The following is a 25,639-nucleotide window of genomic DNA, read 5'->3' as shown; positions in this document are numbered from 1 at the left end:
GACCTCTTTCTACCTATCACATTTCCGACGCCCCTCCCCCAAGTCCCTCCTCCCTACCTTTTATCTTAGCCTGCTGGACAAACTTTTCCCATTCCTGAAGAAGGGCTTATGCCCGAAACGTCGATTCTCCTGTTCCCTGGATGCTGCCTGACCTGCTGCGCTTTTCCAGCAACACATTTCCAGCTCTATTATAAAGGATGAAATTACGACACATCTGGATAGTAGTAACAGGATAGGTCAGAGTCAGCATGGAGTTATGAAGGGGAAATCATGCTCGACTAATCTTCTGTAATTTTTTGAGGATGTAACTCTGAAGATGGAAGAGGGAGATTCAGTAGATGTGGTGTACCTGGACTTTCAGAAAGCCTTTGATAAAGTCACACATAGGAGGTTAGTGAGCAAAATTAGGGTGCATGATATTGGGGGCAAAGTACTAACTTGGACTGAAAGTTGGTTGGCTGATAGGAAACAAAGAGTAAACGGCTCCATTTCGGAATGGCAGGCAGTGACCAGTGGGGTACTGCAGGGATCAGTACTAGGACCACAGCTTTTTACAATATTTGTTAATGATATAGAAGATGGTATTAGCCATATCATTAGCAAATTTGCTGATGTTACTAAGCTGGGTGGCAGGGTGAACTGTGATGAGGATGTTAGGAGATTACAGGGTGACCTGGACAAGTTAGATGAGTGGGCAGATGCATGGCAGATGCAGTTTAATGTGGATAAATGTATGGTTATTCACTTTGATGGCAAGAACAGGAAGGCAGATTACTACCTAAATGGAATTAATTTAGGGAAAGGGGCAGTACAGAGAGATCTGGGTGTTCTTGTAAACCAGTCAATGAAGGTAAGCATGCAGGTAGTGAAGAAGGCTAATAGCATGCTGGCCTTCATAACAAGAGGGATTGAGCATCGAAGCAAAGAGGTTCTTCTGCAGCTGTACAGGGCCCTGGTGAGACTACACCTGGAGTACTGTGTGCAGTTCTCATCTCCAAATTTGAGGAAAGACATTCTGGCTATTGAGGGAGTGCAGGTTCACGAGGTCAATTCCTGGAATGGCGGGATTACCTTACACTGAAAGACTGGAGCGACTGGGTTTGTATACCCTTGCGTTTAGAAGTCTGAGAGGGGATCTGATTGAGACGTATAAGATTATTAAAGGTTTGGACACTCTAGAGGCAGGAAACATGTTTCCGCTGATGGGTGAGTGCCGAACCAGAGGACACAGCTTAAAAATACGGGGTAGACCATTTAGGACAGAGATGAGGAGAAACTTCTTCACCCAGAGAGTGGTGGCTGTGTGGAATGCTCTGCCCCAGAGGGCAGTGGAGGCCCAGTCTCTGGATTCATTTAAGAAAGAGTTGGATAGAACTCTCAAGGATAATGGAATCAAGGATTATGGAGATAAGGCAGGAACAGGATACTGATTAAGGATGATCAGCCATGATCATATTGAATGGTGGTGCAGGCTCCAAGGGCAGAATGGCCGACTCCTGCACCTATTGTCTATTGTTAATGTCAATAAAAGAGAGAAATTTGCTAACCTTACCTAGTCTGAGCTACATGTGACTCCATCCACAGTAACATGTGAGTAAACTTCTGAAACTGCTTCTTCTGAACTGCCTTCTGCCTGTATAGCAAGTCACTCAATTGTATCAAACTGATACAAAAATAATAAAGGACCTGCATGTCCCACTCCACCAAAGACATGCAGGTCCTTGGACTCCTCCATCGCCAGACCATGGCAACACGACGGTTGGAGGAAGAGCGCCTCATCTTCTGCCTGGGAACCCTCCAACCACAAAGGATGAACTCAGATTTCTCCAGTTTCCTCATTTCCCCTCCCCCCACCTTGTCAAATCTCTCGAACTCAGCACCGCCTTCCTAACCTGCAATCTTCTTCCTGACCTCTCCGCTCCCATCCCACTCCGGCCTATCACCCTCACCTTGACCCCCCTCCACCTATCGCAATTCCAACGCCCCTCCCCCCTACCTTTTATCTTAGCCTGCTGGACACACTTTCCTCATTCCTGAAGAAGGCCTTATGCCCGAAACGTCGATTCTCCTGTTCCTTGGATGCTGCCTGACCTGCTGCGCTTTTCCAGCAACACATTTTCTGCCCCCTTATCACCCCACTACACTGACTGACCTGCCATTTTCTGGAGTGGGCTTAATTTCTGTGTCCTTCCAGCCTCACCCAACCTTCCAGCTAGTTCTACAAATATCTATCCTCCTAAACCCATTGGCAATACAGAGTTGCCAATCTTGTCGCTAATTACTTTCCAGTTACATTAAAATGAGAGTCAATCCTGAAATGTTTCAGATTTTCTGATAAGGTTTTTGGTGTGGTACAGCCATGGAGACAGCCTCATATCAGTTGCAGACATAAGTTGAGAAATTCCTTAGTTGACCCGAACATTTCATCCTAATACTTACCATGCTATGCAGAGCCCACATCAAGTTTTTTTAATACTTTGCTCATGGCTGTGATTTCTTTTTCTGTGGTTCCAATGCGACTTTCAAAGAGAGGTGGGAAAAATGAAATTTTGCACTAAGATCTTCTAGACTGAGATAGCTGACACCAAATCATTGTGCACCTCTGGTCTTCAGATAAGGTAATGGTTCATTAATCCTCAGGCTATAGAAATCACTGAGCCCCAGTCTTAGTTTGAAATTATTAGAAGATCTAAAATCTCTACTCCAGAAAATAAGGAAAGATAGCATTTCCTAGATCCCATAGCCTCAGTTTTACCACTGACTGACAGACTTGATCAGAGTTGGACAGCAAACTCTGTTCCATAGCAGAAAGAGGCTATGAAAATGTAACTCAGTCACCTTGCCCTCACCTAGAACCAGCAGTTAGCAGAATGAGAAGAAGACTAGGTTTGGGAGCCTGATGGACTCCAAGTACAAGCGTAGTGACATAGGGCTGAATTTTACCACAAATAGGCATTGTCAATTTGAGTGAGGATCACGGAGGACTTCTGTCTGCAAGCCCTAGCTAGATTACACATACCAAGACTCAACTCATTACCTATAGAATGTGCCTCTATGGCATCACACTCATAAGGGCTTCACTCTTGCCAGAGGTGCAAGTACTCAGCATGGCTGGGATCTCCCAGGATTCCTGGTACTGTCATGAAACAGGTCAAGTATAGCCAACAAGGAGTTGCCCATCACCATACACATGGTGACTCACATAATAAGGAGGTGGAAGGAGAACAAATAGAGAAATGTTTCGTGGGGCATATAGGTGACATGGCTGACACCGTATAGGAAGAGGTGTAGCCCATCAAGCTCTATTTAATATGATATGGCTGATCGAACACTTCAATGCCTCTATCTCAGTAATCCCCACAGACTCAAAGACTGATTTTCCAGTGAGGCAGAGAATTCCAAGGGCTCACAACTCTGAGTAAAAAGATTCTCCTCACCTCAGACCTAATGGGTATCCCAATTACTTTTAAAATTGTTATTTCAGTTCTAGACTACCCAACCAAGGAAACATCCTACCCAGTCTATTCCTTTAGGTATTTTGTAAGTTTCAAAAAGATAACCTTTAATTCTTCATACCTCTAGACAATTATTTGAAATTCTATAGAATCCCTACAGTGAGAAAACAGGCCCTTTAGCCCAGCAAATCTACACCGACCGTCTTAAGAGTATCCCACGCAGACCCATTCCCCTATTACTCGATATTTACCTCTGACTAATGCACTTAACCCTCACGTCCCTAAACACCAAGGGCAATTTAGCATGGACAATTTACCCTAGCTGCACATCTTTGGATTGTAGGAGGGAACCGGAGCACCCGGAGGAAACCCACGCAATCACGGGGAGAACATGCAAACTCCACATAGATAGTTGCCCGAGGCTAGAATCGAACACGGGTCCCTGGCGGTGTGAGGTAGCAGTGCTAATCACTGTGCCACCATGCCACCCATAGGCACTTTGTCAGTGCATACTGAAGTGCAGAACAATATTGTACATGAGTTGACAGGTGTGCCATGAGGTGACAATGCAGCTGGCACTTGTCCAATGCCAACCTCCATGTCAGGGGTGTGGGCAGTCACTGCCTATAGAATAGGAGTAGAGGAGTTGGGAACTACTGTCCAAAATAGAAGCCTGAATGTGTAACAGCTAAGCCAGAGATGGCAGATACCTGCTTTGAAATTTGTCATAACTGTCACATATAGTTTTTAACTTGGTAGAAAAATGGAAATCAGGCATCTCTATGCTATTGCATGCAGATGATGCAAATAGGTTTCTCACCACTCATTAATGAGATTCCCATGTTGCCATTCAAAGCCTGATTGGCAATTCAGACCTTTTTCCCTTGATGTTGAGTGTCTCATTTCTGCCAATCTCATCCTTTTTTCCCCAACTGACTCCATGCTGCCCATGTCTTTCAGGAGTGAGGAAGATCCTGCCCACTGTATGTGGGAGGGTATAGCAAGAAGATAAGTAGGAGAGTGGGGTGGGAGGGGGTTGTTGCCTCTGATCCACAAGAAAACTGCCAAAAGTAAAATGCCTTCACAAGAAAAGCTTTCTGACACTCTTCTCTAACTTGTTTCACCATCAGATTGCTTTCATGAGGAAGGCGTTATGGCTGTCTGGTACTATGGTCTTTAGTTGGGACCTTTTAACATCATTGGAGTCGAACTGGTAGAATTCAAGAAGAATGGTTGTCCTTCTGGCGTGTTTAGAACAGCTGATTACATTACAACTTGCAGGAAGGTAGTAGACATTGTATGAGTAATTCAAATAAACACCTCCCAGTTTGTTCCACAAAAGGGTTAAGATGACCTCTCATATTTTCCACTACTTTCCTTACTCACTCCTTCACTGAAATTCATAAATAAACATAGAATTACTTTGTGCAAGTATATTAACCGACACCTAAAGACATCTTGCCCAGTCACATCTTGACATGTAAAACTGTGAAGAACATGGTCTCCTCTCAGGTCACAGCGCTTGATCTTCCAAAAGATTCTTGTTATGATGTCTCCTCACAGAGGTTGTAGTAAGATTGGAGTCAAAATTCTTCATCTATTCCTCTAAACACATACTGTAACTCCAGCATAAGCCTAAACAGTTCAGAAATTGGCATGGATCCAATACACAATGGTTGCAACTCAGTTTGGGATTTCCTGCTTAGCTTTATAAGGAGCTTAGCCCCTTTCTGTTCCAAACCTAAGGTCTTGTATTAGTTCAGTGATTTTTCTAATTCTGTTTTTTTACATTACAATTTTAATTGCTGAGAAATATGGCGTGGTCGATCAGAAAGAAATATGGAAGTGATCTGATTGCTTTTCTGGTGGTTCTTGCTGTTGGACTTATAGGAGTAGTGTTATCTAATTGTTCAGGAGCATTTTGCAGAAATCAGTGTGTTCAATCCATGGGATCATAATTGATTTGACAATAATTCCACATTTTTAAATATCAGGGACTGAGTTACACTGCCTCCATCTGATCTATGAGGAAAATCTTTTCTAAAAAAATTACAATGTACACTTGATGCAAGTCTCAAACAATACAGGTGTTGATGGCAATAGTTAAGGGCAATTATTCATCATAAAATATAACTTGCATGTATTATAAATTTGATGGGACAAACGGTGGATTGGCTTTACAATGTTTGGAGCTTGCTGGACATAGTAATTTTTGAAATTCAAAATCCTGGAAATTTACAAACAAAATGAAGCCACAGATTTCAATGATCAAATTGAAGAATTTTTACCATACAAGAGTTAATAAATCAAACACTAAATATCATATATTCTTTATCATCCTAAAAGTAACTCAAGTTAAATATGATATCACGGATACATTTCAGCCAATATAAGCTTTAAAATAAATATAGTTCCCAAAGAAGATTGGATGGAAAGCCTGCCTCAAGCTACACCCATATTCCAGGCAAAGTTGTTCCCCAAAGTTTCAGACAGAATACTCTAAAACCATAGGTTCTTATGTGAAGAGGGTTAAACTGGCTTCCACTCTTTAGTCAATTGGTTTTAAAGAGGTTAGTTTAAAAACGTACCCCTTCGCTTGTGGATAGCTTTCTACCAGACCTAAACAAATTTAAGTTTTAAAAGTAACCAGGTGTTCCTGAATTAACAAAGGTGGAGTTTAATATTATTAAACATGAGAAGGATTAATAACACAGCGTACATTCTTAGAAATAACAGGCGAGTCAAAAAGAATAAAAGTAATAAAAAACTCATATACAGATTAATCTTGGAAATGTTCACAAGGACCAGATTGTTGGGAGATTGTGGCCATTGCATTGGAGGTTACATTGGTGCTTAAACAGACAGTTTTCTGAACCTTAGTTCGGCAGGTTGGTTGATGTTCTGTAATTCTCATTGCCTTTGACTGTGGTTGAATTCCAGCACTCAGGTGAGAAACAGCCGGTCAATTGTCCTGCTTCCCTTTTGTCTGGCTGCTGGCTAACTGACTTCTAGCACTTAGAGTGAAAGGAGGTCTATAGCTGCAACACTGGAATGACTAATGGATAGTTCTTCAACTGTGATTTTCATAGTATGTTATTATGCAAACCCAGACGGTACATAATAGAACATTCAAAAGAAGTACAAATCCAACTGAAGTTTGGGACATAATCTGTAAGGAGTAGCTTCCTGTTCAGCATGGATTTGCCAGCTCCTTTGTATTCATAAGAGATCATGGTCCAGTCTGTTTTGAGTTGCCTCTTCCCCCATTTGAAAGGCTGTTGCATAATTTCCCTTTGCATGTGTGTAGGTGTAACATTCGTGGGTGGGTGTCTCTCTCTCTCTCTCTAGAAAGCCAATGTACATCACAGTCATTTTAGGCTGTGCAGCCATCATTTAAAAAAACAGATTTTGACAGTACTTTGCATTTCTGATCCATGATCATGATACTTAGGACTCAGGCACTGTGTTCAAAGTTTAAAAATAAAGATTAAACCACAAAAGATCACTCCCACGTTCACCCTCTCAATGTCCACGCCAAGCCACATCCTTGAGTAAACCTCCTATGATCCCTCATATTCTTGTGCCATCTATGCACATCTAACCATTCTCCATGGCTCCTAATATCCCCACACCAAGTTTGTGCTACTCGCACCTACCACAACTACCTCCTTTGCTCAAGTCATTAAGTATTCACAGGTACCCATTCACATAGGAGAAACAAAATGGAGCGGCACGGTGGCACAGTGGTTAGCACTGTTGCCTCACAGCACCAGAGACCCAGGTTCAACTCCCACCTCAGGCGACTGACTTTGTCGAGTTTGCACATTCTCCCCGTGTCTGCATGGGTTTCCTCCGGGTGCTCCGGTTTCCTCCCACAGTCCAAAAATGTGCAGGTTAGGTGGATTGGCCATGCTAAATTGCCCGCAGTGTTAGGTGAAGGGGTAAAATGTAGGGAAATGGGTTTAGGTGGGTTGCGCTTCGGAGAGTCGGTGTGGACTTGTTGGGCTGAAGGGCCTATTTCCACACTAAGTAATCTCATCTAATCTAAATTGCCCGTAGTGATAGGTGCATTAGTCAGAGGGAAATGGGACTGGGTGGGTTACTCTTCGGAGGGCCAAAGGGCTTGTTTCCACACTGTAGCTAATCTAATCTATCACCTAAATCTCTTTATTGCAGACTACAGTGAGAAAAAGCACTCTCATTCATAAACAAGACTTATCATCACTTCTTGAACCTACTGATAATTCCCAATAGGTGTCAACAATTTGGACAGTTGTAGATGGTTTATGTACCTTTTGATGCACAACCCTATCTATAACTGACAGTTCCAAATGGCACGTGACCTATCCAAAAAATCCCTAACCGCAATCTGAGAACTACCTCCACAAATGACTGACCTAAACCCCCAAGGTAGCTTTGGTCCATATCAATAGGTGCACCTCAATACCCCAAAAGGGTATCTGGCTATACAAATGAAATGCACTGACAACAAACCTGCTTGTACCTTGTCTACATAGGAACCGGCATCAGCCATTCAGTCCCTAGATCATTTAGTAAGATCATGGTTGATTTGTAGCCAAACTCCGTACACCTGCCTTTGGCCCTTTATCCCTTAAATGTTTGCTATGCAAAAGAATTATCTATCTGTCTTAAAAATAAAAGTTGATAGAGTATCTAAAGTCATTTATCAAAGAGAATTCCAAAATACTACACCAACGTGCGTTGAAGTGCTTCCAAATGACTTGAATGACGGGATTGAAGGATGGGTCAACAAGTTTGCAAACGACACAAAGGTTGGAGGTGTCATTGAGAGTATAGAGGGCTGTTGTAGGCTGCAGCGGGACATTGACAGGATGCAGAGATGGGCTGAGAGGTGGCAGATGGAGTTCAACCTGGATAAATGCGAGGTGATGCATTTTGGAAGGTTGAATTTGAAAGCTGAGTACAGGATTAAGGATAGGATTCTTGGCAGTGTGGAGGAACAGAGGGATCTTGGTGTGCAGGTACATCGATCTTTTAAAATGGGCACCCAAGTGGACAGGGTTGTTAAGAAAGCATATGGCGTGAGATAGGAGTCGTAAGATCTTGTTGTAGCTCTATAAAACTTTGGTTAGACCGCACTTGGAATACTGCGTCCAGTTCTGGTCGCCCTATTATAGGAAAGATGTAGATGCTTTGGAGAGGGTTCAGAGGAGGTTTACCAGGATGCTGCCTTGACTGGAGGGCTTATCTTATGAAGAGAGGTTGACTGAGCTCGGACTTTTTTCATTGGAGAAAAGGAGGATGTGAGGGGACCTAATTGAAGTATACAAGATAATTAGAGGCATAGATAGAGGCGATAGCCAGAGACTATTCCCCAGGGCAGAAATGGCTAACACGAGGGGTCATAGTTTTAAGCTGGTTGGAGGAAAGTATAGAGGGGATGTCAGAGGCGGGTTCTTTACACAGAGAGTTGTGAGAGCATGGAATGTGTTGCCAGCAGCAGTTGTGGAAGCAAGGTCATTGGGGACATTTAAGAGTCTACTGGACATGCATATGGTCACAGAAATTTGAGGGTACATACATGAGGATCAGTGGTCGGCACAACATCGTGGGCTGAAGGGCCTTTCTGTTCTGTTCTATGTTCTATGTTAGGCTAACTGTAATTCCCTGGTTTTCCTCTTTCACTTTTATCAAAAAGTGGATTGTTATGTGCAATTTTCCAATCCAGGACAATTCCTGTATGTAGGGAAATCTGAAGGATTATAGTTTACAGCATCTATAATGCGGTCCCTATTTACCTTTAACACTCTTGGTTGTAAGCCATCAGGTCCCGAGAATTAGCACTCTTAATTCTATTAATTTCCTCATTTTACTTCCGTTTAGTTTATTCAGGCCATATTCTTGATCTGCTATTAATTTATTTCCAGCAAGCTATCCTCCTTTTCTACTCTATAAATATTGTTGCAAAATAATTCTTCAATATGTCTGACATTTCCCCCACAGCATTCCCACTTTCAATCTTTAGTAGGCCAACATCTCTCTGGATGACTCACTTTCTCTTTATTGTTCTTTTAAGGCAGCATGATGGCTCAGTGGTTAGCACTGCTGCCTCACAGCCCCAGAGGCCTGTGTGCACATTCTCCCCGTGACGGGTTTCATCCAGGTGCTCCAGTTTCCTCCTACTGTCCAAAGATGTGCAGGTTAGGTGGATTGGCATGCCAAATTGCTCAGGGATATGCAAGCTAGGTGGATTAGCCATGGGAAATGCAGGGTTACAGGGATAGGGTGGGGGTGTGGGTCTGTATGAGATGTTCTTTGAAGGGTTGTTGTGCTCTTGATGGGCTAAATAGCCTGCTTCCACACTGTAGGAATTCTATGAACCACAAAATTTATTCTTATTGATTTTGATGCCCCTGGCAAGTTTCCCTTCAGTAATCCATTTTAGTAGCTCTAGTGTGCAGTTTGGAAGCCGTTTGCTGCTCTTTGGATCTGTCCTGTTCAACAGGATCTGTACTTTTTTTTGCATTTATGTAAGCCCTTTCTTTTAGTTTCATACTGTCCCTTATCTCTTTAGTTATCTATGTTAGGTTCTTCTATAAAGTGGAGCTTTTCCCTTATTTCCACGCCCCACATTACAGACACCAGTGACTCCAAAACCTGCTTCCAATGGAGGCAGCTGGTCATGCGTGAACTACAAACTACATCCAATCCCACTTAATGACAACAGGAAGTGTTTGTTCAGGGGCTGGATTTGAGATTACCGACTTCTTTTGGCATTTTTGCCAGAAGAGAGACATTCTCCATCATGTGATTTTAAAAAATACCTGGTGTACAGATGTGAAAGAAATGTCTTGACAACTATTTTATTAATCCATCAAATGTATTGAAATTGTGATAAGTTTATAAATCAATAAAATGGAATTCTGTTTCTAAAATAAATACAACTTGGATCCAAAGATTTATACCTTGTTTAATTGGTGTTAATAATTTATTGATGTAGGCAATAGTTTAAGATCCACCTAAAAAAGCTTTGGCAGACGACAAGATTAAGTGGTATTTGCACAGCCAATTCTAGAATATTATGGCATGACTCAGTGGTAACCTGCTCCACATATTAAATGTGGAAAAACTTAGATGCATTATATGATTCATTATTGTGAAGCTTGTGGTGACCTATTAAGTCTGCAACCATTTTACAAATCTCTGATCTCTTTCAAAAATACTTCCTTCATTTTAAAACAGAAAAGAGTTTAAACAAATACAGCTGGTTTAATTATTGCTTTAAAATGCAGATACGGTATTGGAAACTGAAATAGTTCATTTGCAATTTTGAAATTTTCCAAACGTTCTGCATGAATAAAATGCAGTACAGTCGCAACTGAAAGTTGATGTAATCTTTGAAACTTACTACTTGAAGGTTCATATCACTCTTCTATAATGCCAATTATTCAATAATATTAGAAATAAATAACTATACACATTTAATATTTCATAGATACAACAGAGAATAACAACAAATTAAAAGTCCTTATCAGCCATACAACTAAAATAATAGCACAAGTTCAAATACGTGACGGCATTTGCATTCTCTGATTGCCCACTTGGAGCCAGGCATGGTGCCATCTCGTTTCCCCTCTTGGAGGAGGGGCAAAATCTTGTAAATGAATAAATGAAAAACCATCTTGGATCTTTAGGGTAAGTATGTTCAACACCTTTCAGATATTCCACAAGGAAACTACAAAACGCTGAAGAAGTTATCAAAGTCTCCAGGTCTCTTCCTCATTGTCTTACCACTAAACTCACATATGAGTACGAACCTTTGTTTTCACCCTTTGGATCCTCCGATTCTCTGCTCATTTTTCTTATTTGTGGAATGTCACAATCAAATGTAGTATGCCCACTGGCAGCTCAGGCAACAGCAGAGGAAGAAATATCAGCTTGGCTACACCATCATAACTGACGGTTGCTCCTACAATGTGCCTAAGAGGTGGGATTGGGTGCAGTACCACAAACACTGATAGATGGCACGAATCCTTTTTGTGAACTAAGACTCTGTCACACTATAGTGATTAAACCCTTTTACTTTTGAATATTTCCATGATTCTCATGGATATAACAATAAGTAATTGCAACCTACCATATCACATCCTCTCCTCGGTTTACTCTTTTGAAGCATTTCTGCCAAATTGGATTCTATTCACTTTCATCTCCTGTCAGCCTATAGTTATCTGCTGTTGGTGTACCCTGCGACTAATATTTCAGCTGCTTTTTCTGACCATTTCAATTGCTGTCAATCTTTTATCTCAAACTCCCACTCAAAACAGACACAACAAGATGTCAGAAATTTAAATGTGTAAACAAAAAAAAGAGATCGAAAGGATGGTGGGTTTTTCTTTGTCACCTACAATGATTCTAAAGTAGTGGGTCAGGTTTACAAAGATTATCAATACTTTTGGGAATATGTTTGGAGGCTTCCTCACGAACACTCGCCTACAGCTGCCCCATTCAGTTAAATGGACAGGTGTCCTCCACCCAAATCTCCAATTATTTCAATAATAGTCTATTAGTTGTAAAAACAATGAAAAAAATTTTTTTTGATGCTTCAAAGAAATTCTCGTGTATTGTTCACAAGAGCATTCATTAAGTTAGTCTTTAATTCATGCAGATTCCAAAACAATCTTGAACAGTTGTCAACTTAGTGTCAGTAGAGCAGAGGACCTGGTGGAATATGGTATGGTCAAACTACAAGAGACTCGGTCTGATGTTCTACCTTGTCATTTCAAATATTAGACCACAGTCTGCTCATTTCACTGAATTTATTTACCTCTATTGCTCTGCTAACCTTGAGAACTCCATGAAACATATCAACAGCTGTCCAGCAAAACAGAAGCTATCAGCTGTAACATTCTCTGTAGTGAAAGTAATCCTTAAATCAGTTTTGTACTGGAAAGAAATTATCAATTTGATTTCTTAATGATTATTTTCTTAAACAACAGGCTTCATGTCTTTTCAGGAATGATTAATGAACAGAATTCCAAAAGGAAAGACTGCTTTATTTAATAAGGTTATTTATATCAGCAATTACAATAGATACTTTTTCTACATTTCTATCTATATAAATAGAAATTGCATTGAAACCCAAGTAATAGACTAGTTTAAAGGGTTATATAAAAAGGGCTAATGAATTTAAAATTCAATGAAAGCACACATTGTGCAAATACATTAGCTCCATAATTGTCTCTGCCATACTGCAACCCTTCAAGATTTAATGGTTAATCTTTTTGCCTGACTTTGAAGGGTTTCCTCTTCCTTCTCAGTTACATTCTGCATCACAGAACAGCTCCTAATCATGAAAGCCAGCAAATTGCTCCCACGCAGATGTTACTGTGGTGCTCACTGCCAGAATGTGTACAAAAAGCAACCTGTGACATTATGCCCTTCAATTTATTTACACATCTTCCAGAGGTGAACCACTTAACTGTGCTACCCCCTCAGCTGAAGGCAACAAACAGTGAAAACATATTAGGCCGACAACTAATTCTGTTTTATCCAAAAGAAAAATCAGCAGTAGGCATTCAGTGAGTTCATATCACACTCAAATCCTCCTACAATGCAGCACTGGCATGCTACCAATTAATGCATAATTTTCAGTTCTCCTAATATCTGTTGTCAGATCTCAGGTATATCTCTGTTAGCTGTCAGGCACCAAGTACTGAAGTCTAACAAATTGTCATCTTTCTCACTTTTTTCCTTATCATCAAATCCCAAGCCAGCTTAAATACCTTGACTTATCATAAAAGGAATAAAAATGAGATGGCATAGGTTTAAAAGAATCGACGATGATATGAGAAAAATATTTTCATGCAGTGAATACTTAGGTTATGCAACATACTTTCATGGTATTCCATGTCTTTCTGTACTATAAACCTCTACAGTTATACATCATGTCAACATTTTTACAGACCAATTACTTTTCAAAATGTTTCATGATTAGATTAGATTACTTACAGTGTGGAAACAGGCCCTTTAGCCCAACAAGTCCACAACGACCCGCCGAAGCGCAACACCCCCAGACTCATTCTCCTACATTTGCCCCTTCACCTAACACTACGGGCAATTTAGCATGGCCAATTCACCTAACCATGTTCTGTTTCAATTTACAAAATTATAAATAAAGAGCCTCAAGATGACAAAAAATTAAGTAACATTGTGTATGTGGTTCATCATGCCCCATCCAAAAATCCCTGTCCAGTATAAGAATACCAGAAGACAGAATAGTGGATGCTCTGGGCTACCATTAGTTGTTTTATTTTCACAATCTCTAGTTTCTTACAGCTGAACGCAAGTGGAGCTACACATAAATGTAAACAGGAAGACAATACAGAGCATCAGGACCTGAAACTGGATATTGTATAAAATGGGCTGCAAAATACTATCAGTCCATTCTTCACTACGAATGTAAAACAATTTCATCTCCTGGATTAACAGTGATAATAAAAAACAAGGTAAATGTCTGTCTTTTGACAGGATCATGGTTCAAAGTTCATTCAAAAGGAAATTACCTCTAAAGTGTAGTTTTAGTTGGGCATATGCAACATTCATGAAAATATAGTTTGATGTTGTATAGCAGTTAAAAAGTATAATGAATAAAGTTGGTATACTGAATAATTTTTTTAAAATTGTCAATAAACTATTGTTGGCTCCCTATATCCTACTACTCTGTAACAGTATTATACTCGAGTGATGCAATTCTAGGCAATATTGTGGATTTTTAGACATGGCAAGTTCAAGGATGGGTGATTGCATAAACTACATCCTACCCCACCTGGATCAGCATGCCAGTTTCCTAGCACGAGATTGATATACTCCTATTTCAGAGCATGTTGGCTGAAGCTCAAATAGGGGTCCCATCCAAACTCTTAGTCACTTAAAGCAATTAAGAAGCTTGTTTTCAGTTCTTTCAAGGGTCAGAATTGGACTTGTGTTTTGTGACTTGGGTTCAATGCACCATCAGAACAGTGGCATGGAGAAAGAGGCAGCAATATAGTGGGAGGCAAAAGTGTAGCAGAGACAAAAAAGACAGCAATAAGTGTTGACAGCCCATCATGTCTCAGTTGTTGATAAAAGAAATTATGCAAAATTCTTAGCAACAGCAAATTGCCATGGTTCTCTAGAGGGTTAGGATACAATGCAGACTGAAATAAATACAAAGCATTCTGGTAACATACTGCAAGCATTTTAGGATCTGAAAACGAATGAAAGACTAACATTTAAAGTACAGATCCTCTCGATGCCCCTAATTGCTTTGAATTTAATTTTCCAAATGCCTAGGAGGTTCTTCTACATTAGAGGCAATATATAAATGGAAGCTTTTGTCACTGACAGAGGAAACTACCTGAGATCGTCATCGGCGTTTTCCCTATGAGGTCATGTATAGACCCATGAGTTCCCTCCCTGTACAGTGCCCTCTGCTCAGGTTGCACTTTGTGTTTGTGGATGAATTCCAGCTGCCTCAACAGGGGTTGTCTTTTGAACTGAGCTGGTTCCTGCCTTGATCCAATCTCCATCCTGCGTCTACTGCTGTTGTAATTAGGTTTCAGAAACAATTCCTGCCCAAGAATTACTTTGCACCACATCTGCATTTCCACATTGGTATAGTATCAAGATCCAGAAATCATTCTGACCAAGAATTGAAATTTGCTGTTAGCTTTTTCAAAAAAAAAACATTGTGGACTCGGAACTGCATTCGTGTTAATTTAAATTTATTCTATGGTTACAGCTCAAGAAATCAAAGAAGAAATTAATTAAAAACCCATTTGAATACCGCCCTTTTAGTCCCATGCTAGCACAGGGATCATCACAAATAAAATGTTCATTTAATTTTTCCATCAGCTCAATGAATTTGCTTTTTCCAAAAGTCTTTCAAATACCTAATGTTTAAGAGTAATGATGTGAATTATGTTCATTGTTATTTTCAAAATCAAACTTGTTTCCTTTTCCCCGCAAATACTACGTACATCCTTTTTTTTAAATATAGTACATTTCTGGGATCAGCACATTATTTCTGAATATAATTATTACAATGGAGATGGAGAGAATTGTCACAAGCACCTGTGAGGAAAGGATCAGGCCAAACCTGAGAAATGACCCCTTTCTATTTAACTCCATAACTGCGTCATCTAATTAGAACATATAATACTTTAAGTTTGCACTCAAGAATAACTTACCAAACATGACCATCTGTAGTCCTTCGGGGAATGGCTCAACTGTCCTATTTCCATTGACATGATGTTTCGCTGAAAAATAAGAAGCAAGACTTTTAAAACTAGAGCAAAGAAGTACACGTCACCTGATTGAATTACGGAAGTATGTCAACCCCATTGTATCCTTTGGATAGGATTTTTTAAATTCGCTGAATCAAAGGAACATATTGCATGGATTTTACGTAACTATTTTATCATGTATATGTGAAGTTACAATAAATTTAACCTCTAAAAAAGACAAAATATTGAATCAGATTCAAAGTGGCCTACAAATACACTTGCATTAATTACAGGAGGACTTAAACACAACAGTAATAAAACATATTTAGTATTATGTAATCAAAATATTAATATAAATAGAACACAAAAATAAATTTCTTCAAGTAGCATTGTCTTCTACTCCTCTACCTACTAGCTATGGTAACTTAACAAAAGTAAAAATAAGACTCCGAATGATAATGAAAATAAGGTGGCCCAGTCTCTAAGAGGGCAGTAAAACATGGCACTAACATGCAAATAACCGAGCCAGTGCCAAAGGAAGAATGCAGCTCCTTCAGCATGTCAGATTTATCCAATAATCCTAAGCACGACACAGACTTGCACTTCAACATTAACTATGGTAGGTTCTATGAAACATCATCTAGATCCGCACATTATGAGTATGCAGTTTATAGATGACAGGTAGATTTGTTGAGTTATGCACAGCATCAGTTTACGGATGAATGTTGACAGTATCTAGTCCTATGATAGCACCAACTCTATCCCTCCACTGCTCCAAAATTGGCTGCCTGCTTGTCTGAGATCCATGGTAGACAAGCAGGAGGCTGGAAGAACACAGTAAGCCAGACAGCATCAGGAGATGGATCTGAGATCCCATTGTTGGATAATCAGAAATTTCCTCCAGTTACATACTTGTAAGAGTCAGGTTATGTGGCAGAATATCTCAGGCTTGCCCAAAGCATTGAAAGATGTAGACAGGGCACAAAATTAGTTGAGAGACAAAACTTATTACTGAACACAGGTTAAATGTTTGCTGTTAAATTCTCAGAACATTTCAGATGGGTCAGGTTTCCCAACTGTAAACTGCAGGAAGCTGCTTTGCATTTATTAGCATGTTATCCATAATCATTAATACCCCAATTGCTAGAAGTACATTCAGAGGCACAATCCTGTTAGCCAAAAACTGAAAACATACATATTCACAAACCTGGGGAAAGCGAAGACTGCAAATGCTGGAGATCAGAGTCAAAGAGTGTGGTGCTGGAGGAGCACAGCCAGCCAGGCAGCATCCAAAGAATAGGAGAGTTGACATTTTGAGAAAAAGCTCTTCATCAGGAATGTGGAGGAGGCCCAAGTAGGCTGAGAGATAAATGGGAGGGGAGGGGGGTGGTGCTAGGAATATAATAGGTAGATGAAGATGGGGGTGAAGGTGATAAGTCAGAGAGGAGGGTGAAGTGGATTAGTGGGAAGGAAGACGGAAGTTCAAGAGGGCGGTGCTGAATTCGAAGGGTGGATCTAGGATAAGGTGGGGAGAGGGGAAATGAGAAAACTGGTGAAATCCGCATTGATCCCGTGTGGTTCGAGGGTCCCAAGGCTGAAGATGAGGCATTCTTCTTCCACGTGTCAGGTGGCTAGAGCTTGGCAGTGGAAGTGGCCCAGGACTTATATGTCCTTGGCAGAGTGGGTGGGGAGGGGGTTAAAGTGTTCAGCCTCACGGCGGTGGGGTTGTTTAGTCTTGGTGTCCCAGAGATGTTCTCTGAAATGTTCTGTAAGATGCTAATCTATCTCCCCAATGTAGAGGAGACCACATAGAGAGCAATTTCCCCTCCCTACGAATCTCCTCCACTTCCCATACCTCCGCCTTTAAACCCCACCCCTCCAATCGCAACAAGGACAGAACCCCACACCCCCACCCAGCCTTCACCTTCTACGCCACCAATCTCTGGATACATCACAAACCATCCACTATTTCTGCTACATACAAACAGACCCTACCACCAGGGATATATTTCTGTCCCCACTCCTATCTGCATCCCGGAGAGACCATTTCCTCCACGATTCCCTTGTTAGGCCCCCCCACCCAACCTACCCTCCACTCCTGGCACCTTCCCCTGGCACAAGAAGTGAATAACCTGCACCCACACCTCTGATAGAGATTTACCTGTACTTCCACACACGTCATCTATTGTGTCCTTTGCTCTCGATGTGATCTCCTCTACATTGGGAAACAGGACACCAACTTGCAGAACTTTTCAGAGAACATCTCTGGGACTCCCGCACTCTACAACCCTTGTGGCTGAACACTTTATCTCCCCCTCCCACTCCACCAAGGACATGCAAGTCCTGGTCCACCTCCATGGCTAAACTCTAGCCACCTGACACCTTCGGATTCTCCAACCACACGGGATCAATGTGGATTTCACCGGTGTCCTCACTTCCCCTGTCCCCACCTTATCCCAGATCTAACCTTCAAACTTGGCACCGCCTTCTTGAACTGTCCAACTTGTCCACCTTCCATCCCACCTATTCGCTCCACTCTCCTCTCTGACCTATCACCTTCACCCCCACCTTCATCTATCTATCATATTCCCAGCGACCTTCCCCCCAACCTCACCCCCTCCCATTTAGCTTTCAGCCCCCTTGGGCCACCCTCTTATTCTTAATGAAGAGCTTATGCTCGAAACGTCAATTATCCTGCTCCTCACATGCTGCCTAACCAGCTGTGCTTTTGCAACACCACATTCTTCGACATACTCATAAACCAGACTATATGCAATAACATATATGTTTCTCCACCGCTGATGAATACAAACATCTTTACTAAATGGCTCCATCAGAATAAAAAAAGCCACCTTTTATGCTAACACAAACAATGTTAGATTGAAGCCTCTCCGTGTTGATTAACTTATGAGAGAATTCCCAGTCATATGCATTTTAGCATGTTGTTGTGAAGTGCTTACAGTGTTAGGAGTGAAGACTGACGGGGCCAAGGATCCAGCTCAAGTGAGGAAGCCACACTACCTAAGTGCCAGCAAACATGGGCGGCACGGTGGCACAGGTGGGCGGCACGGTGGCACAGTGGTTAGCACTGCTGCCTCACAGCGCCAGAGACCCGGGTTCAATTGTGGAGTTTGCACGTTCTCCCAGTGTCTGCGTGGGTTTCCGCCGGGTGCTCCGGTTTCCTCCCACAGTCCAAAGATGTGCAGGTCAGGTGAATTGGCCATGCTAAATTGCCCGTAGTGTCAGGTAAGGGGTAAATGTAGGGGTATGGGTGGGTTTCGCTTCGGCGGGTCGGTGTGGACTTGTTGAGCCGAAGGGCCTGTTTCCACACTGTAATTTAATCTAATCTAATCTAATCAAAACATGGCCAGGGTAGGCATGTAGGAGTCAACTCAAAAGGGGACTAAACTCAAAAAGCACTTATAATATTTGTGTCCATGATTTATGCAGCCTTCTGGTGAAAGCTCATCAGATTTAGGGTGTAGGTTTGCTCGCTGAGCTGTAGGTTTGATATCCTGATGTTTCATTACCTGGCTAGGTAACATCATCAGTGGCGACCTCCAAGTGAAGCGAAGCTGTTGTCTCCTGCTTTCTATTTATATCTTTCTCCTGGATGGGGTTCCTGGGGTTTGTGGTGATGTCATTTCCTGTTCATTTTCTGAGGGGTTGATAGATGGCATCTAGATCTATGTGTTTGTTTATAGCGTTGTGGTTGTAGTGCCAGGCCTCTAGGAATTCTCTGGCATGTCTTTGCTTAGCCTGTCCCAGGATAGATGTGATATCCCAGTCAAAATGGTGGTTTGTTTCATCTGTTTGTAGGGCTAAGAGGGAGAGAGGGTCATGTCTTTTTGTGGCTAGCTGGTGTTCGTGTATCCTGGTCTAACCTTCTTCCTGTTTGTCCTACGTAGTGTTTGTGGCAGTCCTTGCATGGAATTTTGTAGATCTAAGCAGATCACGATTCCGGAACCCAATCCCTCTACGAATGAAACCTAACACACTGTATGCCTTCTTAACAGCACTATCAACCTGGGGGGCAACTTCCAGGGATCGATGTACATGGACTCCAAGATCCCTCTGCACATCCACACCTACAAAGAATCATTCCATTGACCCTGTATTCTGCCTTCCTGTTATTCTTCCCAAAGTCAACCACCTCACATTTAGATTAGATTAGCTTCCCTACAGTGTGGATCGATGTACATGGACTCCAAGATCCCTCTGCACATCCACACCTACAAAGAATCTTTCCATTGACCCAGTATTCTGCCTTCCTGTTATTCTTCCCAAAGTCAACCACCTCACATTTAGATTAGATTAGCTTCCCTACAGTGTGGAAACAAGCCCTTCAGCCTAACCACCGATCCTCCGAAGAGTAACCCACCCTGTCCCATTTCCCTCTGACTAATGCACCTAGCACTATGGACAATTTAGCATGGCCAATTCATCTAACCTGCACATCTTTGGAGTGTGGTAGGAAACTGGAGCACCCGGAGGAAACCCACGCAGATACGGGGAGAACGTGCAAACTCCACACAGACAGTCACCCAAGGCTGGAATCGAACCTGGGACCTTGGTCTGTGCAGCAGCAGTGCTAACCACTGAGCCACCATGCGTTTATCTGCATTGAACTCCATTTGCCACCTTTCGGCCTAGTTCTGCAGTTTATCCAAGTCTCCCTGCAACCTGCAACATTCTTCCACACAGTCTACACTCCAGTGACTTCAGTATCATCTGCAAACTTACTAACCCATCCACCTATGCCTGCATCCAAATAATTTATAAAAAGGACAAATAGCAATGGTCCCAAAACAGATCCTTGTGGCACACCACTAGTAACCAGACACCAGGCTAAATATTTTCCATCAACCACCACTCATTGCCTTCCTATAGAAAGCCAGTTTCTAATCCGAATTACCAAATCACCTTCAATCTCACGTCTCTGCATTTTCTCCAGTAGCTTACCATGTGGAACCTTAACAAAGGCTTTACTGAAGTCCACGTACACCACGTCAACTGCCCTACCCTTATCCACATGCTTGGTCGCCTTCTCAAAAAAACTCAATGAGGTTTGTGAGACACGATTTGCCCTTGACGAATCCATGTTGACTATTTCCAATCAAATTATAAGAGATGATTATAAATCCTATCTCTTATAATCCTTTCCAAAACATTTCCTATAACAGACGTAAGGCTCACTGATCTATATTTACCTGGGTCATCTCTACTGCCCTTCTTGAAAAAGGGCACAACATTTGCAATCCTCCAGTCCTCTGGTACTAAACCTGCAGATAACGACCACTCAAAGATCAAGGCCAAAGGACCACTACTATGTATACCACACAGTAATAGTACACATTGGTTGGTGCAAACAAGTGACAGACACTGATGAAATATAAGTGAGACGCCTCCCATCTCAACATGTGTGAGACAGTCCTCCACACTGGCAACAAGACAGCACATCTTATAACATGGAAGCCTGTTTCTTTTAGCCATTCTGACTTCTGCAACCACCTCTGTCAAAGTTGACTCGTGTTGTCATCCATAAAGGAATAACTTCCATTTTCTGAACAGTCTTTAGGACAAATTCTAAAGAGGCATCACTAAAGCAATATTGCTGCCTGCCTGTCTCTCACATCTATAGGGAGAATGATGAGTAGAGGTTCTATGCTTCTGGGTTACTGCACAGATGAATTTTAAATATGCCGCCCAGAAGCTGTAACCTGGAAGGGCTACATAGCAGTCAGAAATTGTTGCACACACACCGTTACAATTTGGCATGTACCTGCTTGTGAATATTATCGCATTAGGAAGAAGATAATTGCAGAGGATAACCGGCCCTAAACACAAAGTGAAGTCTCTTCTGCTTTTCTGCTCAACTTCACATTTAGCTTTAGAAATTAAAATTCCGTCTTCGGTCCACTCAAGTTGTTGACATAGCTTCCAACTCTGTCCCTCACCTTGGTTGTTTACAACCCTACTGACATATTTGGGATTCTCACCATATATGCATGTCATTACAAAGACAAAGTGCTTCCACCTCTGTACCACTATCAAAATCTACCCCTGCCTCAGCTTGTGTGCTACTGAAACTCTTCCTTGTTACTTCACCACCTCTAACAATTTTATTCCAGCCTGATTCGACTATCTTCCAAAATTTATATTTGCGAGATCATCCAAAACTATGCTAAACATATCCGAACTTGCACCAAGTCATGGTCGTCAATCAGTCCTGAGAGTTAGCTTTCCTGATGAAGGGCTCTTGCCCAAAGTGTAAATTCTCCTGCTCCTCAGATGCTGCCACACTCTCGACTACATTCGCTCCTGTTTAAGTTTACATGTTTTCAAATTTCCCCATGACTTTGTTCCTCCTCGACTTTCCTCCTCCTCCTTCTCTTTAACTTCCTCTCGTTCTGCCTCTTGCTCATTTCCGAATTTAATTATGCCACAATTAGTAACCTCATTCATTTACCCAAGCATTAAATTCCAATAATACCTCCCTAACTTATCAACTTCTCTTTCCTCCTTTGAATTTCCAGTTTAAATCAACCTTCTGACTGCAGTTTTTGGTCATCTGTTCTAATATCTCCTTTTATGACTAGCTTTTTTTCTCATTCGGGGATATGGACTTTGCTGATTAGGACAATATTTATACCACCTTTAAATGCTCTTGAAAAGGTGGTGGTGAGCTGCCCTCTTCAACTGCTGCAGTCCATCTGGTTTAGGTATGCCCACAATACCGTGCATTTTGGCAGGGAGTGCCAGCATTTTGACAAGGACACACTGAAGGAATAGCACTATGTTTGCAGGTCTGGATGCCAAGTAGCTTGGAGAAGGATTTGCAGATGATGCTAGAGGGATTGAATTCAAGAGTAGGGAGATTCTGCTGCAATTGTACAAGGTGTTGGTGAGGCCGTACCTCCAGTATTATGCACAATTCTGATCTCCTTACTTGAGGAAAGATATGCCAACTTTGGAGGTGGTGCAGTGGAGGTTCACCAGGTTGATTCTAGAGATGATGGGGTTGTCCTGAGAGGTTGAGCCACCTGGGACTTTACTTGGTAGAATTTTGAAGAATGAGAGGGGATCTTATACAACAGGTTTGTCAGGCATGACCTCCCTTTACTAAATCCATGTTGACTTGTTGATGGGGTTGTCCTGAGAGGTTGAGCCACCTGGGACTTTACTTGGTAGAATTTTGAAGAATGAGAGGGGATCTTATACAAACATATAAAATTATGAAAGGGATACAGGCAAGCAGGTCATTCCCACTTATGGGCAAAACTACAACTAGGAGACATGGCCTCAATATTGGGGAAGTAGATTTAGGACAGAGAGACAACAGAAACTTGTGACAGAGGAGGAATTGCTTTTCCCAGAGATTAGTGAATTTATGGAATTCTCTGTCCAAGGAAGCAATAGAGCCAGCTCCATTAAATATATTCAAGACACAGTTGGATGGGTTTTTGCATGGTAGGGCAATTAAGGACTATGGGGATAATGCAGGTAGAAGGAGCTGAATGTAAGGACAATGTAAGGGTGATACAGAGGATGAGTGAATCATCAGGGAACAAGGCACAATGGCCTTGATATTCATCTATGTTCACAAACATGCTGCATATTCCAACAATGGTTGTCAGTCCTTTTCAGAAGATCGGCAGACCGATGAGAAACACACAAGAATTTGCCTGCAGCCCTATAGTACTTGTAGACTATAATGTCTGCTAAAACAATCCAGGTTCCCACCTAGTCCCAAAGCCAATCTGCCACATCACCAGTGATTAGAACAAATAATGCAAAACAGATCACAGAAATCCAGAACCAGGATAAAGTCAGAATGCCCAGTGTTAACAGATCATGCCTGCTACTAGCCTATTTGGAGGGGACTGTTAAAATCTGAACTAATATGTTGCAAAAGACAGAATACTGGAGCCCAATATTAGTTGCTAACAACTGTGTTTTTTAAATTAACAGAGACATACATTGCATACTGACATCTTGAACAAAAATAACCTTGTCTTAGCCTGCTATATATACACTCAGAAGTCCAGACTCAATTCCCATTGTCACCTACTGTCTGAACATAGTTAACACCCAATGATATGCAATTAATAGGGATGCCTCTTTTAAATGGAATCCCTGCTGGATCCTTCCTGACCATCACAGCCAAGATTTGCTCAGCAAATTATCATGTTAAATTAACAACTGGTGCACACCTATTTCTCTCAAAGGTTTGAAAGATACGTCAACTCTGAGTTTGGTGTAAAGAATTTCTTTAATAGTTCTCACCCTAATCTGGATTCCAATCAAATATAACCGATGGCATGATAAACAAACTAAACGTACCCATCTTACCTTGGAATGCAGGTGTGGCACTACACAACTTCTAGGTCAACACATCTGATGATGTAATAATATTGCGCTAGCTTAGCCTCAATGCTCTGCAGAAGTCGTCAAGTAGGCTTGATTCAATCAAGTATTTTTGCATTTGTCCAAAATGCTCATTATAAGTGAAATACCTAGTGTATCAGAAACGTAGCATTTAATGACTTTTGTTTCTGTACTCACACCCTACATTGCTACCATTTCTCTGTCCATAGTCATCTATTGTTGATGTTAACATTGTATCCACATAAAGATTGTTACATGTCTATATAAAGAACTATTAATGAAGAACTGATTTTGGTCACTGCAGACTACAGCATTCCTGTTCTCATCAGATTACTTCAAATTTTCTTTGAAAAATGCCCTTTGAATTCTGAAATGTCTGGCACAAGCTTACATAAAGAATCATCCTGGAAAACCTGGTCAAGAACTTTTCTATTTAATTACCATTTTACAAAAATGTTATGGAGAATTAAATAAATTAATCTTTTTGAATTCTTGACTTGCACTTGCTCTGGACAAGAATGCATGTTGAAGGATAGAAATTCTACTTACATTTTGGATAACATTAAGAAACAATTCTTTATTGCAGGTATTTCCTGTATGCTATTGCTCAGCTAGATTCCTAAAATCAGATTGAAGTATTAATGCACAAACTCTTCAGGGGGCTACAACAAACTGGATCTAAGCTCACGTCAAACTTACTATAGCTAATTATGATGCTTTGAACCAGAACCAAATTCTTCAATTATGTGGTTCTAGACCACATTTCGCAACATAAATAGTAAAAGGTAGAGGAATGATTATTTCCAATTTTGAAAAATTAGGCCTTATCAATGATGTGCTAATTCCAAGTGATCTTCAATTGACTAGATTTATTCTCTGAAAGTATTTCACACTCACGTCAACATTCCCTGTAATTTTGTTTTTTTATTTTGCATGCACGTCCAAGTCCATGTTTGACAGTGACTTCCAAAACAAAAAGTCAATGCTAGGAATGATGTCAGCATATCTGTCGGCTTCGAGGGAGGGAACGTAGTGGCTAGCTAAAGAGCCAGGAGTAAAGAGCCAAGCATGTGTCTCTTGAAACACAGGTAAAATCATCTGCATCATAAAGCTTCAGATTATCTTGGATTATTGAAGTAAGTAATACCACTCAAATACTGTTTGTTACACATACACAATCCTAAAGTAATTGCCAAGGCTTCTTGGCACTCTCCCTTACCAGTATGTTTTGCTGCATCAACCAGAACACTTTGGCTCAGCGGTCATCGCTGCTGCCTCACAGCACCAGGGATCCAGGTTTGATTTGACTCTCGGGCGGCTGTCTGTTTGTGGAGTTTGCACATTCTCCCCATGTCTGCTTGGTTTTGTTTTCCTCCCAGGTGCTTAGCTTCCCTCCCACAGTACAAAGGTGTGCAGATTGTTGGATTGGCCATGGAAATGCAGGATTACAGGATGGGGTGGGCCTGGGTAGGATGGTGTTCAGAGTGTCAGTATGGATATAATGGGCTGAATGACCTGCTTCCATACTGTAGGGATTCTATGAAATGTGCA

General features: G+C 41.4%; 1 protein-coding gene across 5 annotated transcripts in view; it reads right to left on the bottom strand.

Annotated features, from left to right (window-relative positions):
• msra (methionine sulfoxide reductase A) overlaps positions 1 to 25,639 on the bottom strand; it is a 505,505-nt gene that overhangs the window by 340,112 nt on the left and 139,754 nt on the right. For 4 of the 5 annotated variants that reach the window (XM_043682286.1, XM_043682325.1, XM_043682316.1 and 1 more), the window contains exon 2: positions 15,665 to 15,733. In XM_043682286.1, the coding sequence (XP_043538221.1) occupies positions 15,665 to 15,733 (69 nt within the window). Of the gene's footprint in view, positions 1 to 11,254; positions 11,399 to 15,664; positions 15,734 to 25,639 lie in introns of those variants that run through there. The other variant, XM_043682305.1, reaches the window with a different exon arrangement.

Source organism: Chiloscyllium plagiosum, chromosome 3 (genome assembly GCF_004010195.1).
Source record: "Chiloscyllium plagiosum isolate BGI_BamShark_2017 chromosome 3, ASM401019v2, whole genome shotgun sequence".
Classification (NCBI taxonomy): domain Eukaryota; kingdom Metazoa; phylum Chordata; class Chondrichthyes; order Orectolobiformes; family Hemiscylliidae; genus Chiloscyllium; species Chiloscyllium plagiosum.
The sequence above is the reverse complement of the archived record's forward strand: the minus strand, read 5'-3'. Positions and strand labels throughout refer to the sequence as shown.